The 22,194-nt window shown below is 45.9% G+C and overlaps 1 protein-coding gene across 4 annotated transcripts in view; it reads left to right on the forward strand.

Annotated features, from left to right (window-relative positions):
- LSP1 (lymphocyte specific protein 1) overlaps positions 1-22,194 on the forward strand; it is an 85,736-nt gene that overhangs the window by 33,440 nt on the left and 30,102 nt on the right. For 2 of the 4 annotated variants that reach the window (XM_065402513.1, XM_065402514.1), the window contains exons 2-3: positions 6,012-6,164; positions 13,004-13,186. In XM_065402513.1, the coding sequence (XP_065258585.1) occupies positions 6,012-6,164; positions 13,004-13,186 (336 nt within the window). The remainder of the gene's footprint in view (positions 1-6,011; positions 6,165-13,003; positions 13,187-22,194) is intronic. The other 2 variants (XM_065402517.1, XM_065402515.1) reach the window with 2 other exon arrangements.

Raw genomic sequence — 22,194 nt, forward strand, 5'->3', positions numbered from 1 at the left:
ATCCCTGAATTTCCCCAGGGTTCACAGTGCAGGGGATGGGAGGCAGGATCATAAAGGTTACATAAAGGTTACTGCAAAAGAGCCGCATGGCAAGTGAGCACAGTTTAATCAGTCATAAATAATCCATTCCAATGCATTTTGGTATTATCATGGCCTGGCCTCAATCACGCCCTATGCAACCCCGGGGATGGGGTAGAAAGGAGGTCAAACTCAGACCCACTGTGTATGTGAGACTGTCCAAGTTTTCCCTCTTTCTCCACCTCCTTTTCTTTGGTTCTTCTCTGCACATTGACCTCATGTCATGTGCTCGGGACATATTTGCAGCTGTCTCTGCATCAAGAAGTTAGGACGTCACAAAAGTTAGGACTCCCAGGTGTAAGGATACGCTGAGGAAGATGCAGGCCTATGGCAGGGGGTGGGGTGGGGGTGGGGGGAGGCTGTGCTGTGCAGAAGAGTCTTTACATTGTTTGGTAGAAAGGCTGCATTTAAAGCAAGGGAGATTCAGAGGCGATGAACGTCAAATGGTCCCTAACGTGCAATTTCTGGATCTATGGGTTATTCATTGTGATGTACATTTGCAACTGAAAATAGGCAAACTGGCTGTATGTTGGGGGGCAAGGGAGGGAAGGGCTGGATACAGTGAGATAATGGACTGTACTAATCCTTCAGCTCTGATCCTTACCCATAAGGCTAAACCCCACAAGTGTAATGAACATGTATGTTCTAAGGCTAGGTCTACACTACAGACCCTATATTGGCATAGCTATGCTGGCCCGGCCCCCTAGTGTAGACTCAGCATATGCCGACAGAAAGAGTGTTTCTGCCAGTATAGGAACACCATCTCCCCAGATGATGTTAGCTATGCGCTCTTTGGTTGTGTCTACAGTGGGGGTTTTGTCAGCATAGCTGTGTCACTAGGGTGTTTACCTCCCCCCCCCCCACATCCCTGACTGATGTAGTTATGCGGGTAGAAGTTTTAAGTGTAAACCAGGCCTAAGTCTAGTGGATAATATCCATTTCTTTAAGCCACTGTGTGATTAGCAGCTCCTACTTAGGACTGGAATGGCAGGGAGTGAGCTTGCGCACGTGTGTTACATCCAGGCCAGTTTGGAGTCACGTTGGCAGAGCTGTAGTAAAGACAGCTTGGCCAGAGCCTGCTTGTGCAATGCCCGGATCTGGCCAGTGCTCCCAGCCCCTACACTTCTTGAGCACTGAAATTCACCAAATCTGCTCCAAAGTTTTGAAGACGGGACATTTTTAGCAGCGCCATTGACAAACAAGTGACATCAGAGAGAAACCCCAGCCTGAGCTGCAGCTGGGACTGTTCGGTACACCCCCTCTTCCTGACAGAAGCCTGGGAGAGGCTTTCAGCATGACGGCACTTCCCTCCAGCTGGAGGCCCCGGACCTTTGAACACTGTGCAGCACAATAGAAAGCAGCGACCCACATGTTTATGGCAAAGAGGCTCTCAGCACTGGGATAATTGCAATGTGGGTCAGTTGGAAGAGAAGCCAATACGCCAGGCTGTCCTTTGGCAGGGTGAATTTGGTGGGTATCTTTCAACTGGGCCAAGCAATCATTTTAATTTCTCCCTCCCGCCCCCCCAATATGGTTGTTCTTGTTCTTATTGTCCTCCGTTCACATTCCACACAGCCAGTTCAGAAGATGCAGTGACAGAATAGTGAGCCGGTGAGGTCATGGAGAGAGAATCCAACAGAGAGGGAAACAGAGAGGGCTGCAAGCCAAGCTCATTTGATAATGTAAATGACTGTCACACAATTTCTACTGGAGCCCCCCCGGGAGACTCCAGTTCATCCCTGGGGGGGTAGTTATAATTCTGTCCCACTGCAGCCCCCTGGGGAATATCAGGTGAATTCCAAAAATCCCACTCACTCTGGCAAAAATGTGGCCCTCACACCTTATGACTAGGGGAGTCCAGGACAGACGGGGTTAAGATCCTTTCTGAATCAGAGACTCTTATCAAGTTCTGTCACATAAAAAAGGGAGGTTGAGGCAGAGCTTAATGAATGACTTCATTTATATATCTTAACTCCCCCCCCCCCATCCCACCTTGGCTCCTTGCCAGGACCACAGACAACTGTTTCTATGGGAACTATGGAGAAAACAGTAAATATGAGTGTGGAATGAATGAAGAAGGGGGTTTGCTTGGGTCTTGTTTCTCGTGGCTTCATGCTCTCTGTTCCTGTGTAGAGTAGGGCAGGGTGGAAGAGGCAGGATGGGAGAAGGGGGGTGCAATTTAATTCACGTTATGTAATTTTTAGAAAATGCAGTGTCCCTTCTGGCAGTGGTGCTGGGTCGTGACGGCAGGAGAAGCCCATTCCTGTGTGTGTGGCAGGGTGGGGTGGGGTGGGGGAACGAGAAATCAGGGCTGGGCTGTGCACTGTAACTTTGCTACACCCCACTAGTGAGCTGGAATCTCCACTCTCTCTGTGCTCTTTCAGTCCTCCTCGCCAACTCCTCTGAGGTCTTTGGCATGCTTGCCATGTGCTGTAGTGCCACACTGGGATGGCAAGAAGCTTTAAATGGAGGTGAGCTCAGACACATTGTTGTCTGAGAACACACAAAAAAAGGCTGGGAAACAAGCTAGTCAAAGAAACATCAAATATGCTGGCCAAGATTCTCAAAGGTAACTGATGATTTTGGATGCCTGGCTTGAGACACCTTAGTGATGGCTCTTGACAGCTGCCTGGGGAAAGCACTTTGCAAGAATTACTCTGAGGCAGTGTGGTCTAAGAGCTAAGGCAGTAGATTGAGAGTCAGGAGACCTGTTTCTCTACCCAGCTCTGCCAGTCACCTGTTGTGCATCCTTGGATAAGTTACTGTGCCTCAGTTTCCCATCCCCACACTTTCTCTGTCTTGTCTGTTTAGATTGTAAGCTCTTTGGGGTAGGGGCCATCTTTCTCTATGATCCTGTCTACACACCCGTTTGCATCAGGTTAGTTAAGATGGTGCAAACCCCTGTGGGAACATTATTCTGGTTTGAGTAGTTTATTTAGGTTTTGCTTAAACCTATCCCTAACCGATTTAAGGTAAAGATTTAAAATTGAGCCTTGTTTAAACTGCAATAAGCATGTCCACACAGCCTTTTGCACCAGTGTAACTAAATCACTTTCCAATCACGCCTTTAGTTAAGCTGGTGCAGCTTTACATGTACACCAGCCTTCTGGTGTGTACAGCACCTAGCACAATGGGCCCTCGCTCCTGGAGCCTCTGGATGTTACTCTCATTACAAATCATCAACATAACAAAGGACCTTGCTCTTTGATCAAAAACCAATGTTTTGCTCAAAGCTCTCCTTTATGTATGTTTGCAAAAATATCTCCAGGGGAACATCTGCCCCCTTCAAATTCCGCTCTCAATCTGGAGCCCTCATTAACCTGGCGCCTTGTACTGAGCGGGAGTGCTCATTGGCAGCAACTGGGTAGGGTCAGATAGACTCACCACTACAATGAAGCAAAAGGATTGGAGCCCTGGCTATTTCAGCTGGAGCCCTGCTGATAGGGGCCATGAATGACTCAGGCCTCACCCTATTACAGCTGTAGTCTGAGACCCTGTGGAAGCAGGAGTCTGGCAGGGCTGGGCTGGTGTTCTGCTGTGCTGAAGTTAGACTGGTCGGGTCACTGATATGGCTTGTCCCTCTCACGCCAAGATCAGTATGGTGCTGAAAGAGGCGAGAAGGGGAGGAGCGGATCCCGCGTGAAAATTCATGTTATCACCAGTGTAGGAAAGTTGCCGCGGCCTTATCGTTTCCTCTGGGATCCGAGAGGTCGCTCTGCTGACAGAGGGTTTATTATCTGGAGGCTGGGACATTCTGGGAGAAGCCAAGCCAGGATTTTCTTCTATGCAAGGGAGGAAGGAAACAGTACAGAGCACAGCTGAAGCCCTGCTGAGTGATAGCGCTAGGTACCCTCCTCCGACATTCCCTGCACCATTGTAGCAAGAGAACAGCTTGGCACAGGAATTCTGATTAAAATATAACTACTCAGCTGATTAAGAAAACCTGTCAAGGTCTGCTCTGCGTAGGGCTCTCTCCCTGGGAGTTCAGGGGCCCACAAACTTGGATTTGGATTTCTCACAGTATTGGGCAACCTTTCCGCTTCAGGGCCTGGGATTTCCGAGAACTGGATCGTTGTTATATATAATATTTGTCATTCTTTTAATGTTACTGCAGGGGGCAGAACTAACAGAGCTGAGGTCTGAAATCCTTCCTTTGGCCCAGATTATGGAACGAATCCCTGCTCTGCACAGCACTTAAGCATGTGCTGAAATCCCTTTTAAGTGCACTTGCTTAAGTCCTTTCCTGAATCAGGACCATCATGTACAGAACAGCTACGCAGCACACTTCCCCCATGCGGCCCTGTCAAGGTGCTTCAACTCTCACCTAGGGGTTAGAAGGTGATTTAGTTTCCCAGGCCATCCAATGCTAGATCTTTTTGTTGAGCCTGCCAGAAAGGCCATCAGTTGCCATGATATCAGTGTGATATGAATAGCTGCCCCCTGGACAGAGATCCATACACTCTTTTCACATGCCCTTTTCAGTCACTGCCAGCTGAGGCTGGATGACACACAGGGAAAACGACCAGATGATCAAACCGAGAAAGCAGGACGTCTATCCCGCAGCAAGCGTGGGCAGGCTGTGGGGGTGATACCTATCGCGTAGGTGGTACCAGGTGCTGTAGGAAGAATTTCCCTGCAGTGTGGGATTTCTCAGCAGCACCCCCACTGAGGCAGTGTGAGTCGTGCTGTTGAGCATCCTGTGGGATACCAGAGCTGGTTGGAAACTAGAACTTCTGTCCCGTGGGAAATTCCAGCATTTTGCGGTGGGTGGGGGAGGGAGAGGGGGGAAATTCCAAATGGGAAATAAAAGCTGAAATATTGAAATTTCCCACAGAATGAAAATTCTGAAAAATTGAAATTTGGGACCATTCAAATGGTTTGTTTTGATAAAGTCAAAATGTTTCATTTCGACCATATCATTTGAATTTATTTCATGTTGATTTTCATATTATAGTAAAATATTTACCTATAACGTATTAAATATAATGTAATAGTGAAATCGATATTTAGTATAAAGGTCAGCATGAAATGACTTGCAATGATAGTCAAAAAGAAATGTTTTTACCTTATTGAAACAAAATGAGAAACGATTTGTTCTGACTTTTTTCCCATTGAAAATTTCATTGAAATGGATGCATCCCCATGAAACATTTAGAATGGGACATATTGTCACTTCATATGTGAAAGACTAGATAAATTCAAAAACAGAACTAGATATTAATATATGGAGATATACCTATCTCATAGAACTGGAAGGGACCCTGAAAAAAAGGTCATAGAGTCCAGCCCCCTACCTTCACTAGCAGGACCAAGTACTGATTTTTGCCCCAGATCTCTAAGTGGCCTCCTCAAGGATTGAATTCACAACCCTGGGTTTAGCAGGCCAATGATCAAACGACTGAGCTATCCCTCCCACCAATAGAGGATAGGTCCATCAATGGCTATTAGCCAGGGTGGGCAGGAATGGTGTCCCTAGCCTCTGTTTGCCAGAAGCTGGGAATGGGAGACAGGATGGATCACTTGATGATTACCTGTTCTGTTCATTCCCTGTGGGGCACCTGGCACTGGCCACTGTCGGAAGACAGAATACTGGGCTAGATGGACCTTTGGTCTGACCCACTATGGCCATTCTTATGTTCTTATGATTCTACCATACACACTGTTACCCATCCCCTAAGAAGCAATCCAGTCCTCTCATACAAGGCCTGATTCTGCAATCCTACTTTCTCATGTTGTGTAGCACTTACACAAGTGCCTTGGCTTCCAGGCATGCTGCTAGGGTAAGTAAGTGCTCCTTGGCAGGAGTGAAGCTCACAGAATGGGGCCCACCCAGTGCTGTGTTTTATTCTGAGATTCCAGGACGTTTTCCCTTCATTTGCTTCTCTTGGAACTGGCTGCCTGCATTAAGAATGCATTTCCCTTCTGGTTGACAGGCTGACAGCACAGTGGAGTGTAGAGGATGAGGAGGAGGCAGCGAGAGAGCGGCGTAGAAGGGAACGGGAGAAACAGCAGCGGTCCCAGGCAGAAGATGGCTTGAACAACACCAACTCCTTCTCAGAGAGTGGGCTGCCAGTCCAGGAAAACCAGTAAGATGAGCTTGAATGTAGAACACTCTTCAAACATGCACTGTTCTAGTGTTAAAAATCCTCACTATATGCTAGTGCTTGTGTTACCCAGACCCACTCAGTGTGCTGCTCTGTCCCTGTCTAGTGGTGGCTGGGCCACATCAAAAGGTTGATGGGATTAGTTGGCAAAGGAGGGTTTTTTTAGATTGATGCTTATGCTTTAAAATTCAGAGATCCCAGGTTCTATTCCTACTGCCAACAACCCTTTTAGGGGGACAGTTTTTAATTTTCCTAGGTGATAAAAATGCAGGGGGCTAGGAGTTTAAATGAGGAGAGTTCAATAAGGGTTAAATTGATGTATAAGACCCCAATTCAGCAAAGTGTTTAAACACATGGTTAACGTTAAGGATATGCATAGTTCTGTTGAAGTCTACAGAACTTGTTTAAGCATATTAAGTGTTTTGTAGGATCAGGGCCCAAGTTAGACAAGAAGTGGAGCTGACTGAAAAAAATAGTGATAATTTTTCATTTGAATTTTTAAAAAGTGTCAACCAGCTCTGTAAGGCCCTCATCCTGCTACCACTTATACATGTGCTTAACTTCACCACTGATGGTTGAGCATGTGCATAAGTGATTGTAGGATCAGGATCAAAACACAAAAACAGCAAACGAAATTATGAGGAAATTATGGGGAAAACAAATCAAAATTTGTTTGTGAAAAAAAATTAAAGGAAAACATCTGAATTTATTCATGAAAACAACTCTAATTTTTTAGTGAAAAAATGCAGAATTTTTCATGAAAAGAATTCAATTTTCTTCAGGATTTAAAAAAAAATTCTCAAGATTTTTATTTTCAAATTCTTGTGAAAATGTTTCCTTTCTTTGTGAAAAGCATTTCATCAATATTTGGAAAATTTAAATATTTCTACTACTCTAAAAAGAAACGCATTTCATTAAAAATGTAAGATGTGCCATATAATATTAATTGAGAGCATTTCTAGACCACCCTTCATACCAGGATCACAAAACGCTTTACAAACATTCATTAACAAAGTCTCAAATCATCTTGCTGAGGCAGATATCTTTATTTTACAGATGTCTAGAGCCACAGCAAAATTAAGTGACTTGCACAAGGCATCAAAGCAGCAGTTACAGTAAAAAAAATAGCACCCCCAATAATGCAAACACAGAGGCCCTGCCCTGCAAAAACTTGCACACATGCTTAACTTTATGCCCCGTGAATGGTCCCATTTACACCAAGGGGGACTATTCACAATGTATAAAAGTTAAGCACCTGCGTAAGTCTTTACAGGAGTGGGCCTTATGCGTGTGTTTAGCTTTAGTAGTCCCATTGAAAAGAGTGAAAAAGGCGCAGCAAAACAAGGAAGGGAAGGGAAGAATAGAGAAAAAAGGTGTGGGTGTGTGGGGGGGGGCAACTTTTTGGGGGAGTAATTACAGAAAATGTGTTTGATCCATTTGTCATATATGATACAGTGGGGGGTTGACAGTTTCTGGCAATATACAAATAAATAGGAACAAAATCCCCAGCTGTATTAAGGGAGGGCCCGGAGCGGAGACCTGCCCTTCCCAGACTTGCCCTTTGGCTCATGGTCATTCTCTTTCTGTTGATAGGCAGGGATTCATTGCACAGTACAAGCTCCCATTGATTTTACTGGGAGTTTTAGGTGTTTTAGAAAAAGAGGAATGAATCAGGCTCAAAGCCAAAATTTTGTAACCTGAATGTTTAAATTTAGGAACCTGGAACCATATTTAGGTACCTAAATAAAAGTGGCCTGCTTGTCAAAGATGCCGAGCACCTGGCAGTTTTTGTTGCCTTCGGTGGGCTTTGTTGGTGCTGAGAATTTTCTGAAAAATCAGGACACTTTTATTTAGGCTCCTAAATATGGATTTAGGAGCCTAATTGTAGGCAGGTATGTTTGGAGATTTTTGGCCTGAGTGACAAAAGATCCAAGTGTACAGTAGCAGATTAAAAGGTTGTTGATAAACATCAGCCCGCAAAGAAGGAGGAGAAAAGCGATAGGTCACGCAGAGAGGTCTGAGGCATGCTTTATAATTTAAAATAAATAACCCCAGTGCAGGAGAACTAGCCTCACTCTTTGAGGATGGGGAAAAGATCGGAAGCTTGTGGGCATCTTTCCACCGGGGCCAATAGAGACCAAAGTAACCCATGCTAGGATTATGTGACTCTTTGTGCCGCTTTGACGGGCAGACAACATAGAGAGGTTTATGAGCTTGGCACTAGAGGTGAGCTAGTCCCTTAGCTCAGGCAGTGAAGTTTGTGCTTTTTTTTTTTTTTTTTTTTAATAAAGATCCAGAGGTCCTGGGTTCAATTCCCCTTACAAATACACATGCAAATATTTCTAGATGGAGTGCTGAGGGTTAGGGAGAGTGTTGGGAAACCTATAGGTATCATTTCAGTAGGGATGAGCCTGGACCCAAATCCCACATCCAGATGCCCCAGAACAACGGGGAGGTTTGATAGTAAAATCCATCCTCCCTCAAAACCTGCCCGCTGGCCATCTTGACTTCTGGCTTTTATGGATGAGCCTTAGCCGACCTCTTTGCTTTGTTATACGCTCACACCGATAGCACTGAGCTATTGTGCCGCACTCTAAAATCGCGTTTCCTTCTCTCCAGCCTCTTCTGCAGCTGCTGACGGCCACCTGGGCTGGCTTGCTGAGCTGGGGTCAGCCTGCCATTAATCTTCCATAAGTCTTTGCTTTCTCTTGTGTAAACACCACGCCCCCGTAAAGTGACTCACCCCATTCATGCAACTCATCTTTGTGTAAACAGGCCCTCATCGTTTCCTTGGGGGGAGGGGCTTTGCACAGCCCCCAAAGAAAATCCGGGTTACATTTTTTCCCCCCCAGACAGCTGTGGTGGCTTCCCTGTAGGTCTGGATGCTGGAGTGGCGCCAATCCATTTAGTATTGAAGTGTGGGAGCAGTGTTATGCCAGCCCCACTCTCACCCCTTTTACTTCTCCTCCTGGGTGATCCTGAGTTCTGAGGGGAGTAAGGGGGAGACTAGGCTGTGAAATCAAAATTACCCCAAACTCCAGCCCAGTGGCATCCAACCTTTGCAGCCGGAGCGCTGGGGGTGGTATTTCAGAAAGGTCAAGGGGCTGCAGTCGGGACATGGGGGCAGATTCTTGAGCATCGCAGAGGGAATGGGGACCACCTGCCAGTCCCCTGCTGGGGATTTGCCACGGAGCATACCCCTGTCTCTGTCCTTGGCAAAAGGAGGCCATTGGGGTCAGGGAATGTCAAGGCTCCTTCCCCACTCTGAACTTTAGGGTACAGATGTGGGGGCCTGCATGAAAACTTCTAAGCTTAACTACCAGCTTAGATCTGGTCCGCTGCCACCACTCCCAATGTGCTAATTCCCTTCCCTGGATAGCCTTGAGAGACTCTTCACCAATTCCCTGGTGAATACAGATCCAAACGCCTTGGATCTTAAAACAAGGAGAAATTAACCATCCCCCCTCCTTTCTCCCACCAACTCCTGGTGGATCAAGATCCAACCCCCTTGGATCTAAAAACAAGGAAAAATCAATCAGGTTCTTAAAAAGAAGGCTTTTAATTAAAGAAAAAGGTAAAAATCATCTCTGTAAAATCAGGATGGAAAATAACTTTACAGGGTAATCAAACTTAAAGAGCCCAGAGGACCCCCCTCTAGCCTTAGGTTCAAAGTTACAGCAAACAGAGGTAAACACCCTAGCAAAAGGTACATTTACAAGTTGAGAAAACAAAGATAAAACTAACACGCCTTGCCTGGCTGTACTTACAAGTTTGAAATATGAGAGACTTGTTCAGAAAGATTTGGAGAGCCTGGATTGATGTCTGGTCCCTCTTAGTCCCAAGAGCGAACTCCCACCAAACAAAGAGCACAAACAAAAGCCTTCCCCCCACCAAGATTTGAAAGTATCTTGTCCCCTTATTGGTCCTTTGGCTCAGGTGTCAGCCAGGTTACCTGAGCTTCTTAACCCATTACAGGTAAAAGGATTTTGGAGTCTCTGGCCAGGAGGGATTTTATAGTATTGTACACAGGAGGGCTGTTACCCTTCCCTTTATAGTTATGACAGGGAATGACTGGAGTGGGCTGTGCTCTGGCTACCCCCAACTGGCATATGGCCTTTATCTATGCCTTTAAGGGCTGAGCTTCCCACTCAAGGACCACTGTTCCCACAGGCCTTGACCAGGGATTCGGAAGACCTGAAGTCTTTTCCTGGCTCTGCCACAGAGTTCCCTGTGTGTCCTGGGCAAGTCTCTTCCCCTGTCTGTGCTTTAGCTGGTCATTGGTAAAACAGGAATCATACTTCCTACCCTGTCTATTCAGATTGTTAGCTTTTTGTGGCAGGGACTCTCTTACTATTTGTATGAATACAGTCGAGCATAGTGTCTCGCTCGGGGCCTCTAGGAACTACAGGAATAGTAAATCCTAATCCACTTTCACCTGTGACATCACAGATTGTCATTGTATCACTTAGTCAATATGGGAAGGTTCAATGGGAAAACATCATGAAGAACCCTGAAAGACATCCTTGGCTTCTCCACTGGCTGACCATCTGATTTGGGACAGGAGTGAACATCACCCCAGTTACTGAAGATCCTTGTATTACTAGGGTCCTTCTGGAGATGTGGGGCATTATGGGTACTTAAATCTGGGCCTGTCTGTTGTTGTCAGCTGTCACAAGGCTTGTGATAGCTGATTTTCCCCCCCAAAGACTCAGCTGCTGGAGTCACGTGAATAGGAGAATCTCAGCTTTCATTATTTTTAAAAAGTAAGTTTCTAGCCCTCGCGGTTGCAGAGAAAAGCTGGAAAATGTATGTAATCCCTAAGGCTCCGAACTCAGAAAACAAACAAGACCCCCCCACCACACATTTATCTATTAAAAAAATCTCATTGGTTTTAAGCCAATCTCAAGATTTCTCGAGGCCCGACCGTGATTTTTTTAACATTTGGGGTTGGCCATCCTTTGTCTCGGGTATGTCACTTGAAGTCACCACAAGCCTAGATGGTGAAGGAGAAAGGGAGAGGCAATGAGAATAAGATGGGCCAAAGTTGCTCTGCAGCAGGCAGCCATGTGATCTGGAGGAGCCAATCCTCCTTCCGATCACCTACTGCTCAACTGTGCACTGGGCTTTTTGTGTGTCTTCGTGTTAAATCACAGCCATTGGGTTGCATCAGAGCTTTGGAATGTGGTCTGTATGCGCCATGCCAGCAGGGTGATGAAGCTCTGCAGGCTCTTGGCAGTTGGATAGAAGTTCTTCTTCACCTCTTTTCTTTCCTGTTTGGTGAGTGAAGAGAGAGTTTTCCCCTCACCAGTGGAAGGATAGGAAATCTTTCTAGAGGTTAAGCTCCTTTTGGTCCCCCCACCCCTCCCCGCAGGGCTTTTTAAGAGGCAGAGGGATGAGCACTTGGCCATGCCAAACTACGCTGGCATGTGCCAGCTCAGCAATTGGCAGTGGGTGGCATGGCCGGGGGGGGTGAGGGGGAGGGGAAACTGCCAACATGTGTGTTTTCAGGAGCACTATAAAGTGCAGTTATGAATCCAAATGGGAAAGTGACACTGGGAAAATGACACCTATTCACTGCCAATACCTGCCGCCTTCGGGGCACATCCAGTTCTCAGTGGAGTCAATGGCAAAATTCCCCTTGGTTTTCTTAGCACCAAGGCTCTACCCTCCTGAATCCATATCTGCTTACTTTGCTGGGGTAAGAGCAAGTTTGTTAAACTGCGACCAGCCGTGAAGAGTCCAGGAAGACACAAAAGAGCAAAGCCAGATTGTGTTCTGCCTCACACATCATCAATAACAGTTGCTGTCTACAAACCGATCCCAGAACCCTTATTGATGGCAATGAGGCATGAAGCAGAAGGCACGTAGGTAGGTTTGCATTGACAGATGGGGACCAGTCTATCTAAGCCACTTGTCTGCCCCCCCCCCCATTAACACAGATCCACACACCTTATCATCTGAAATGCATTTATCCTCCCAACACCCCTGTGGGGGAGAGCAGTGCTATTATCCCCATTTTACAGATGGGAAACCAAGGCACAGAGATATTAAGTGTCTTACCCAAGGCCACACAGGGACTCTGTGGCAGAGCAGTGGATTGAACCCAAGTCCCAGGTTGGAGCCCTAACCACTGGACCATCCTTCCTCTCTCACTCATCCATTGCTGTGCATGTGTGTTGTGATTTACACCACTGCCAAGTGGGTGCAAAGCACTTTCATTCTCATTTGGGAGTGTTTTGCACCCACTTGGCACTAGTGTAAATGGCATACTCAAGCTGCAGGGTAAACATGAATGGGACCCTGGGTTCCTAAATGCATTTAAGAAGAGTTTTCACCAGAGTCTCTGGTCTGGCCAAACTGTGCTCAGTGCAGGACTAGAGGAAGGGGTGAAGGCACTGGTGGCCTGAAGGCAGCTCTAGCTTATGCCGGGATTTCCTGTGGCCCCACGAGGCCATCCGAGGAGCCAGGAATCAGTAGGAGAACAGAGGACAGGTCACTGTCTCTTTTGCCTCAGGAATGGGGGTGAGGTGGAGTTGCTGTGTTGTTCAGAGATTCCCCTTATACCAGAATTCCTAAGTGGCTGCTCTGTGGTGTTTTCCTAAGTGGTTTAGGCTGCTTTGTGACCTCTCCTTTAATGGAGAATGAGGACGGGTGAGATTCTGGAGACCAGGCCCTTATTGGTATGAGAGGAGCTACTAGAGGAAGGTTGTGATAGCCAGGTTAGTGCAAAGGGAAGGACCATGACCAGCATGGGGATCATCGGTACCAACTTTGATCCTTTGCAGTGCCGCTGTTCTAATCTTTCTCCTGCTGTGTTTCAGGTTTGACTTTAAGCCCTCAGGGACCTCAGAGCTGGAAGAGGATGAGGGGTTCAGCGACTGGTCTCAGAAGCTCGAGCAGCGCAAACAGAGGTGGGCTGCAGAGGGAACACAAGAGGGGGAGCGAACATCCCCCAGGGAATGGACACAGGCCCAGGAAGCAGCACCTACTTGCAGAGAAGAAAGGTACAGCAGTGAAGGGACTCCTCCAAAGGAGGTGGCATCTTTCTGAGGGCAAGCCCAGACCAGAGCCAGGTGGGGAGATGGGGGCAGGAGGGTTTGGGCTGAGCTAGGTCTGTAGGAAGAACTAGTCTGACAATTTAGAGGCAAACACTCAACTCACAATAATTTGTGCTATTGTGGAGAGACAAGCTCAGATCCCAATGCCCCCAAACTTTGGTCATGTGTGGAGTCAGATGCAGCTTTCCTCAGCTCTGGAGCAGATTCTGTGCTGTAATGTACCTCCAGGAGGCACAGCACAGAAGGTTAAGTCCAAGGGCAGTGAGGACAAAGTTGGCTTTAAGCCACTTCTATGCCCTCTTGAGTCTGAGCTGCTGCAGGGGCTGAAATGACCTCCAGCATAACTTAGGCAGCCCAAGGAGCTGTTCTAAGTTATGGCAGTCTCCTAGTCCTGCCTCTGGCTTGTGGTGCCAGCCAGAATGGTGCGTGTTATCGTCCCCCACATCCTTCTCAGAGCATCCCCCCCAGCAGTGGAGCTCTCAGGAAAGAGTGGACAACGTAGGGCTATTGTATGCGGCTGAACACAGCGCTTGTGTAATGCCCACAGACCGTAGTCATCGGCGGGCACGGTTGAACCTGGGATCTCAGGAGCTAAGGGCATGAGCCGCTACTGCATGAGCTAAAAGCCATATGGCCCTTAGCGAAGACTATAGAGCAGACTCATTAATCTCTCTCTTTCTCTAAGTGTTCTCGGTGCCACTAGATAGGACAGAACACCACACCCAGGAGGTGTGTAGGTTACACCTGTGCCTGGGGAATTCTTCAAAAGGCACTTGCAGACTGTTTATTGTCACTGTACTCTCTCAGAGATGGTTCCTCCCTCCCCCATTGAGAGGGTAGGTCTTTAGCTATGGCTGGGCCTAGGCCCCGCTGTCCGACCCAGTATCAGCAATAGGTAAACCCCCAAATCCCTCATTTTGCTTCTGGTCCCTATCCCCTTGCTGAGCTGACCCCTGGATCCAAACCCTTCCCTGGGGGACAGCTGATATCTGGATCTGAACATCCTGTCTGAGCCCCCTTGTTAGTCTGATGTTCCTGGGATTTTAAAATCTTAGTCCCTTTTTATCCAGAAGGGTGAAAAGATGCATAATTAACATTGCATCAAAAGCAGACAGAAATATAGCTTTCTTTGTCTCTCTAGCCGTATTTCTTTTCAAACATCTTAGCTAAATAAAATCTAAAGTGACATCTCCTCCCTCCTCTTTAAGGCCCTAATCCGACAAACACTCACCCATGCTTAACTTTTTACACAGCATTCATCCCATTGTCTTCAATCATACTTGCAGGACTAGGGCCTCCGTTATGAACGGGCCCATTTCCCCCAAACTCTCCCTCCTCCCTTTCTTCTCCTGTGAAGATTTCTTGCTGGAAGAGGCCCATTCTTCTGTGTGTGTGTTTGTGTGTGAGCAGACATACATCTGCTTTGCCTTTAACAGGGAGGATTTTCTATCCTTGTTGACCAGAAATGTTGCACCTTATTTGCCTGCTCCTTCCCGGCAATACTCTGTTAAAAATAAAATAAAAATGCAACTTTGTTTCTTGCTTGACAAACACAGGCTGTGTGAGGTGAGACTGCTCTGCAGTAGCTGGAGGAAGGAAAATTGCAAACACCTGTAGCAGGTGAGGCTCAGTGAAGGGAGTTGCCAAGCAGCTGTCAGCTGGAAAGCATTTAAATCCAGGCACTGGAGCGCATACCATTTTTATTGGGAGGGTGTTGAAGTGACATAGTAAAGGAGTAACCTAGGTTATCACCAGCCTTCCTCTTTGTTTGACTCAGTGTGGGTGTGATTTATGGGAACCTGAGGAGGTCCCTCACAAACCTGTAGAAATTTCATTTTGCTTCATATGTTGTGCTCTCTAAAAGCATCTCCTTTTCCACTTCTCCTGCTGATGTTGTCACAGAGTAGTTGGAAGCCCTGTGTGAGCTCTCAGGTATGTCATGTGCTCCAGTTTCACCCTGTTCTTCCACAGTTGTGTCTGCTATCCCCAATGAAGGAATATGACTATAGTGGAGAGAACTGTTCTATCTCATTCCTGAGCTGTGGCTGGGATCCCTCTCCTTGGGAGGGAGAAAGGTGTTTTTTCATATTATGGACATATGCCACTGTAATGAGCTGGCAAGTAGGGAGAGTTGTGCCCTACTGGATGGAACTGTGACTTGTGTCATAGGCCCAGTACTGCTAGCTTTTAGCTTTGGTGTTGGGATTCGGTGCTTGTGGCGCTATAGGAACCAAACTTGATTCTTGCTGCAGCTGTGAAGTTCTGAATAGCCATGGCATGCAGCAGAGTGACAGCTTGGCTGTGGGTTTGTTGTAAGACATCAGTGGTGGTGTCAAATTCGTTACCTTTTGTATTCCGGCACTTGATATGTTGGGTATATATTCCACATGTCAGATGTGTAGGGCTTTAATTCTAAAACAGGTCTGTGCTTTAGGGGTAGGCCTTATTAGCTGGGCTAGCTCTATCCAGAACAGGTAGTTACCAGAGGCAGTAAAACATTTAGGGCATGTCTGTGCTGCAGTTAAACACCTGTGGCTGGCCTATGTCCGCTGACTTGGGTTTGGGCTGCAGGGCTCTACAACTGCAGTGTAAAGCTCTGGACTAGGGCTGGAGCCTGGGCTCTGGCACCCTCTTCACCATGGGGTCCCAGAATCTTTTTTCTAGCCCTAGTCTGGGTGTCTACACTGCAGATTGATAGCCCCATGAGCCTGAGTCAGCTGACACGGGCCAGTTCTGGGTATTTAATTGCAGTATAGAGAGGCTGCTGTGAGAACAAGCACAGAGTAGGATGGGTGGCTATTTCAGCTAACATGTTAGACCTGGCTCTGCCTAGGGGTGTCGGTAGGGAGGACAGGTCTGCTGCTGTAGAGTGACGTATCTTTCCCCACTGCTGAAAGTTGGGTGGGAGGTGGTGACTCCACCCCCTGTTGTAGGAGGGTAGCAGAGTCAGCAGTTGCTGCTGTTTCAGCAGAGGCCACGGTGAAACTAGAGAACCTTTCAGCCCACTTCTTGCAGGGCCCATAGCTGCCATTTCAAGGTGTTTTAATAAATATGAAGTGGAGAAAGCTTCTGTCTCTCCCCTGCCCAGCCCCTCTCTCCACAGCACTTAAGCTTAAAATAAAATCCCATTGCAGAAATGCTGGCTTCTGACAAGTCTGGTTTTCACTAAGTGACCATTAGCATTCCCCCACAGCCTGCTCTGAGTGGGTCTTGGCTATACGCTCTCCTGCTATCGAGTGTGGTTCTATGAACTACTGAGCCTGGTGCCACCCTTCTTGGTCATTGTTAATGTCCTAGGAGGATTTACCCTTCAACATTGCTGACTGTGGAACCACTGAAGTCTAGCTCGGGTTTTACCCACTGCTCAGTGCACGCGGGCACAGGACACTTTGGGAGTGCGCAGCACTGCACCAAAGGTGTGATTATTGGGGTGCTGTTTTTCTCACCTTAATGTTGAGACTTGGGGTATTAGTTAAAGGCTTCTGCTCACCTGGAGTATAACGCTGACTACAAGACACTTTTCCTTGTGGAAAGGGACTTTTCAGACACATGTATGTTGATACAGTTTCAGCTTGGGGGTGTGACCTACTTCTAACAGGGTATTGAAAAAACACCACCGCCTACAACCGAGCATGCTTGCTAAGTGTACTACCAGTGCTACCTGTGAACGTGTACACCTTTAGCTCAAGGGGGAGAGGCCAGTGCTGTTGAATCATGCTGGTCACCTGTGTGAGTGATGTGGTGGGATTCAAGGGTGCTAATGTAACCACATTATGCTGACTTTCTGCCCCCTGCACAGGGTGCTCTTCAAGAGGCACTGATAGATGCTGTAGCTGGGGTGTGATGTGCCCTGACTATTCTGCAGTGCCATACTATCTAGTGACCTACTGCATCAGGGATGCAAGTTAGGGTACCCCTTGGGGTTGCTCTAGAGTGTGTGTGTGTGTGCGTGTGTGGGAAGGGGGGACAGGGAGGGTCAAGCCAGCCCCCAGCACTCAGAATCAAGGGATGCAAGCTGTCCCCCCCCGGCTCTGTGCCAGCATAGGGGGTGACTTTGACCTCTGCTGTCAGTGCTCTCAAATAATTTTTGTGAGATTGTTAAATATCTTGGTGGTGTAGCTGTGTTAGTCACAGGATATTAGAGACAAGGTAAGTGAGAATATTTATTACTGGACCAACTTCTGTTTATTGTAGCTCAAAAGCTTGTACCTTCACAGAGCTTTCCATCAGGTCTGGGGAAGGAAGCAGTGTGTCTGACCTAAATACAAGTTAGGACAGATTTAAGCAGAAGGGATAATACATGGGAGGCAGTCAGTTGGAATGGGCAATTGGGGGTTAGATGATTATGCATAAAAGGTTTGAAGTGGGCAATTAAGGGTAACAAGCAGGTGTGTTACAAATTGTTATAATGAGCCAAAAACCAGTGTCTCTGTTAAGTCCAGGGCTTTTGGTGTCTAGCAAAGTTAAATTCACAGACTTGCCTTTTGAAGGTGTTGGGCAATACTTGTTCAATAGGTGTTCAATACTTGTTCCCTTGAGGACAAGTATGGAAAAGTGAGCTGTGGAGCAGGGTGTATTTAATTTAAATCACTAGTCAGAAAGACTCAATTTAATCATGGATTTCTACAAAAAAGTGCATTCTTCTTAGTTGTCATAACCTTAATACATATTCTTCACAACTCCGAGATAGATGTAGGTTTCATTTTTAGAAGGTACACACTATACATTTTTAAAGTGATTTATTTTGAAAACTTTTTAGATTAGTTTTACAGCTATATCAGAAAATGAATGATTGGTTATTTCATTTACCAAAGGTAATTGAAGCAGAGATTTATGAAGTCATTGGGAGGTGAATTATCTCCAATTCAACAGGTCAATCATTAATATTTGGAGGATTTTCTTGCCATGCTGTATTAGGAGGAGAACATCACCAGACAGACATTTAAATTGTTTCATTTAACTAAAACAACAGTGTTATGTATTCTGGATTTTTTTTCTTCAACCGCAAACATATAACATTTTAACAAAACAAGCATATGAATTTTTGAATTTAGTTAAACATTCAAGGTTTTTTAAAATCAGGTTTGTTTTTGTTGTTTGTTTTTTTAACTAAAATAGTTTAATGAAATATTAAAAAAACACAAACATTAAATCGACTGTCAGCCAGGTCAACATGAGAAATTTAAGATTGGCTTCTGCAGCTAACTCGGTCGTCTTCACCTTCATTTTCCTGTTTGTTCATAATCTGAAAAAGAACAAGCTTTCCTGCCTTTTCAGGTCCCAAACGATTTCTCAGTTTGGAATGGATTAGTCCAAAGGAAGAAAATATTCTTTCTACACTGGCAGAAGAAGCTTCTGCTGTTAAGTGAGATTCAGACTTCAACAGTGTCTGAATCCAAGTGCTTAAGTGACTTCCACCAGTTCACTAGTGTGAATTTCTTTAAAACATCATCAGCAAACGTATATTTCTTGAATGGTTCTGATTCCCAAACTGGGTCTCTTTTATGGCCTGCTGCCATTATAGGTTTTCCCTTCTAGTGAGAGAATGGTATGGTAGATCTCAAATCAATGAAGGCTACGCTCAGAAAGACCAAGACTTCTGGAATATGCTGCTCAAACAGTTTCACTTTTGTTTCTACTTCCTGTCCCTCCTTTCTCACATTTATCTCGACATCTTCTCCTTGTCCAGATCTATTCTGCCCCCAACAATAGTCTATTCATTGAACTTTTTGAAACTTTGCACTTTTAGAGAGACGTAAAGGATTGACTCTGTACACAAATTTGCAGAGGGACAATAGAGTTGAGGACTGTTTTTTCTCACCTCCATATATTTATTTGTTTATTTTAAAAAGATTTTTGCTGTTAACAAGCATGTTATCTCTGGAGACACAAATCCACTGTTTGAGAACTGCAAAACTAAGCATCTCTGATAGTGCTCAGTCTAGAAGATACCGAGTCCCATTGGGTAGCTAGAAAGATTAACCTAAATAATCTATACAGAAGCCCCTGGAGCCCCATAAAATTGGGTCCCTAATCCATGAACTATTAGAACTCATTATAACACTTTTTTCTTAAACGTTACATAAATATATTGTCTCATACTATAGAATTAGAGTTTATAATCCTTATTCCATGATGAGATATTTGAGCTATAATGTATCTTAATTAAAACTATCTTTAGATAGGTTTTTTCCTCAAAAAGCATTTTATAAAAAAAAAATATATTTTTTTTATTCACCCTGCTGTGGAGTGATTGCTTTGGAAAAGTTTGTATATGGATGATACGGTGTTTTTCTTTTATCACCTTTCTGTGTGAGCTCACTGGAGTGTATAGTAATTGTCTTGTTTCACGCACATAGTTGTTGCGGGGGCAGTTGATGAGGTACACCATGTGGTGTGATACGCATGTGTAGGAGCCATCAATTTTGAAAGAGGTGTGGGGGAGGGGAGTATTCATCATTGTAGCCGTGGAGATGTCTGCAGGTTTTACATCTCTTCTGGCAGGGTCTGGTGCCGCTTTGAGTTGGTGTGTCCTGGTCTGTAAGGAACTTGCTTTTGGTGATGAGGTTGTGGGGTTGTTTTGAAGGCCATAGGGGATTTGGGAAAGATTTCTTTCAGGATGTGGTCTCCATCAAATATGGGTTGTAACTGTTTAATGATATCCCATATGGTTTTGGTGTGGGGTGGTAGGTGACAACTATGGGTGTGCCGTCAGTGGTTTCTCTTTCCTGTCTTCAAGAAAGTTCTCCTGGGGTATTAGGGTGGTCCTTTCCATGATGCAATCTCTGGCAGAGTGTCCTTGTTTAGTGAATGCAGTGTTGTTGTATCCTTGTTGGTTCCAAGTAGGGTGACCAGATGTCCTGATTTCGTAGGGACAGTCCTGATATTTGGCGCTTTTTCTTGTCTAGGCACCTATTACCCTCCATCCTCACCCCAATTTTTCACACTTTATATCTGGTCACCCTAGTTCCAAGACATTACACAAGGCAGGTGAGGCACTCACCCACCTTGTCTCTCTATCTTGTTTAGTGAAGGTGGTTTTAAGTGTGTTTAAGGTGTGTTTCTCAGACTTTGGAGAAAATTCTGTGGTATGAGTGCCTGGCTGTAGATAACTTTTGTGTGTGTGTGTGGTCTGGGGTGGTGGCTGGATTTGTGGAGGCAAATGTGGTGACTGGTGGATTTCTTGTGTATTATGATTTGATTAAGCTGATCATGGTGTCCAGGAAGTTGATGCTGGTATGGGAGTCTTCTAGAGAGAGTTGTGGTGGAAATCTGAGGGAGTTTAGATCTTCTTTCTGGAGGATGGAAAATATTGATGTATCTCAGGTATATTATTGGTTTTGCGGTGCATTTGTCCAGAAATTCTTCCTTGAGGTGGCCCATGAAGAGGTTAGCATATTGGGGAGCCATCCTGGCACCCATGGCTGTTCCAGTGGATTGGGCAATGTGTGTGTTAAATTGAAGTTGTTGTGGGTGAGGGTGAAATGGATGAGTGTGGCAATGTGTTTTGGGTGGATTTCTGAGTTTTGTGCATTATCTTGTGTGTATTTGAGGCAAGCAGTGATGCTGTCATGTCCCAACTTATATTTAGCTCAGACACTCTGCCTCCTCCCCCAGACCTGAAGAAGAGCTCTGTCACGTCAAAGCTTGTACCTTCCTCCGACAGATGTTGGTCCAATACAATATATTGTAGCTTTATCTAATATCCTCTTAGAGGTTGGTCTCTATTCAGAGACAGGAGCATTTGGGATGCTTTCTGCCTGGTCAGTGGCTGACCTCACTGTCTTTCTTAAAACTTGAGCCAATGTAGGGCTGGTGAATGGTGATGGTTTAGCAGACCTGGAGACCAAAGGCTTTTAGTCTCCTAGTAGGGACAGCATGGCATATGAAGGGTGGCAATGTCCGCTTCCCCCTCAGCCCTGACCTGGGAAGAGCTGGAGCATAGTTCTGTCTCTGCCTGACTAATCCTTGGCTTCTCTGTGGAGCCTGCCAACTGAGATGCTAGATGTGATGTGAACACTGCAGTCTAGAAAATGATTCCTGTTTGTACTGGCCTGAACTTAACCCAGTGCATGAGGGTGAAATATGTTTCAAAAAGACTAGTTCTGAACGTGACACATCCTGTGGTGACTGTGTTACTACAGGACAGGTCAGTGCACTTCCATTCGGTGGGGGTTTACTTTATAGATAGTGGCACTGCAGAAGCCGGTGGTTTTAAGGCTGTGCTGCAAACCTTACTTAGAGCATAAGATCTGTGGGGCAGGGATCATCTCTTGTTCTGTGTTTTGCACAGTAGGAGGTGGTTCATGACTAGAACTCCTAGATGCTATGGCAATACAAATGTAATGGTGAACATATTTTTAGACCTGAGCACTTTACAAATGCCAGTGAATTGAGCCTCTCAGCATTGCTGTGAAGAGATCAAGTCTGGGTACTTAAATCCACTCCATTTTTGGCGGAAGAGAGTAGGCGCTGGCGGAAGCTGCCATATGAACAATTCCCCGCCCCCCCCCGGAATCCCAGCAGTTCTGGGGATGGATTGGCTGGATCTCAGTTGTTTACAGCACCCTGTAGCCTTCTCCCCTGAAACCTGGTGTGCCACTTTGGTATGCAACTGGGGTCTGTTGGTGTTACAACAACAAAAAAATAATTTTTGTGGGCTCCAGTGGTGCAATGGGTTAGCGCACAGTACTTATAGAGCAGTCCTGTGTGGAGTGATGCTGAGGTTGAGTTCAAACCTCACCTGGAGCACTAGTTTAAAAAAGCGGGGGAGGGATAGCTCAGTGGTTTGAGCATTGGCCTGCTAAACCCAATTGCAAGTTCAATCCTTGAGGGGGCCATTTAGGGAACTGGGGTAAAAATCTGTCTGGAGATTGGTCCTGCTTTGAGCAGGGGGTTGGACTAGATGACCTCCTGAGGTCCCTTCCAACCCTGATATTCTATGATTCTATGTT

Source organism: Emys orbicularis, chromosome 4 (genome assembly GCF_028017835.1).
Source record: "Emys orbicularis isolate rEmyOrb1 chromosome 4, rEmyOrb1.hap1, whole genome shotgun sequence".
In the NCBI taxonomy this organism is placed as follows: domain Eukaryota; kingdom Metazoa; phylum Chordata; order Testudines; family Emydidae; genus Emys; species Emys orbicularis.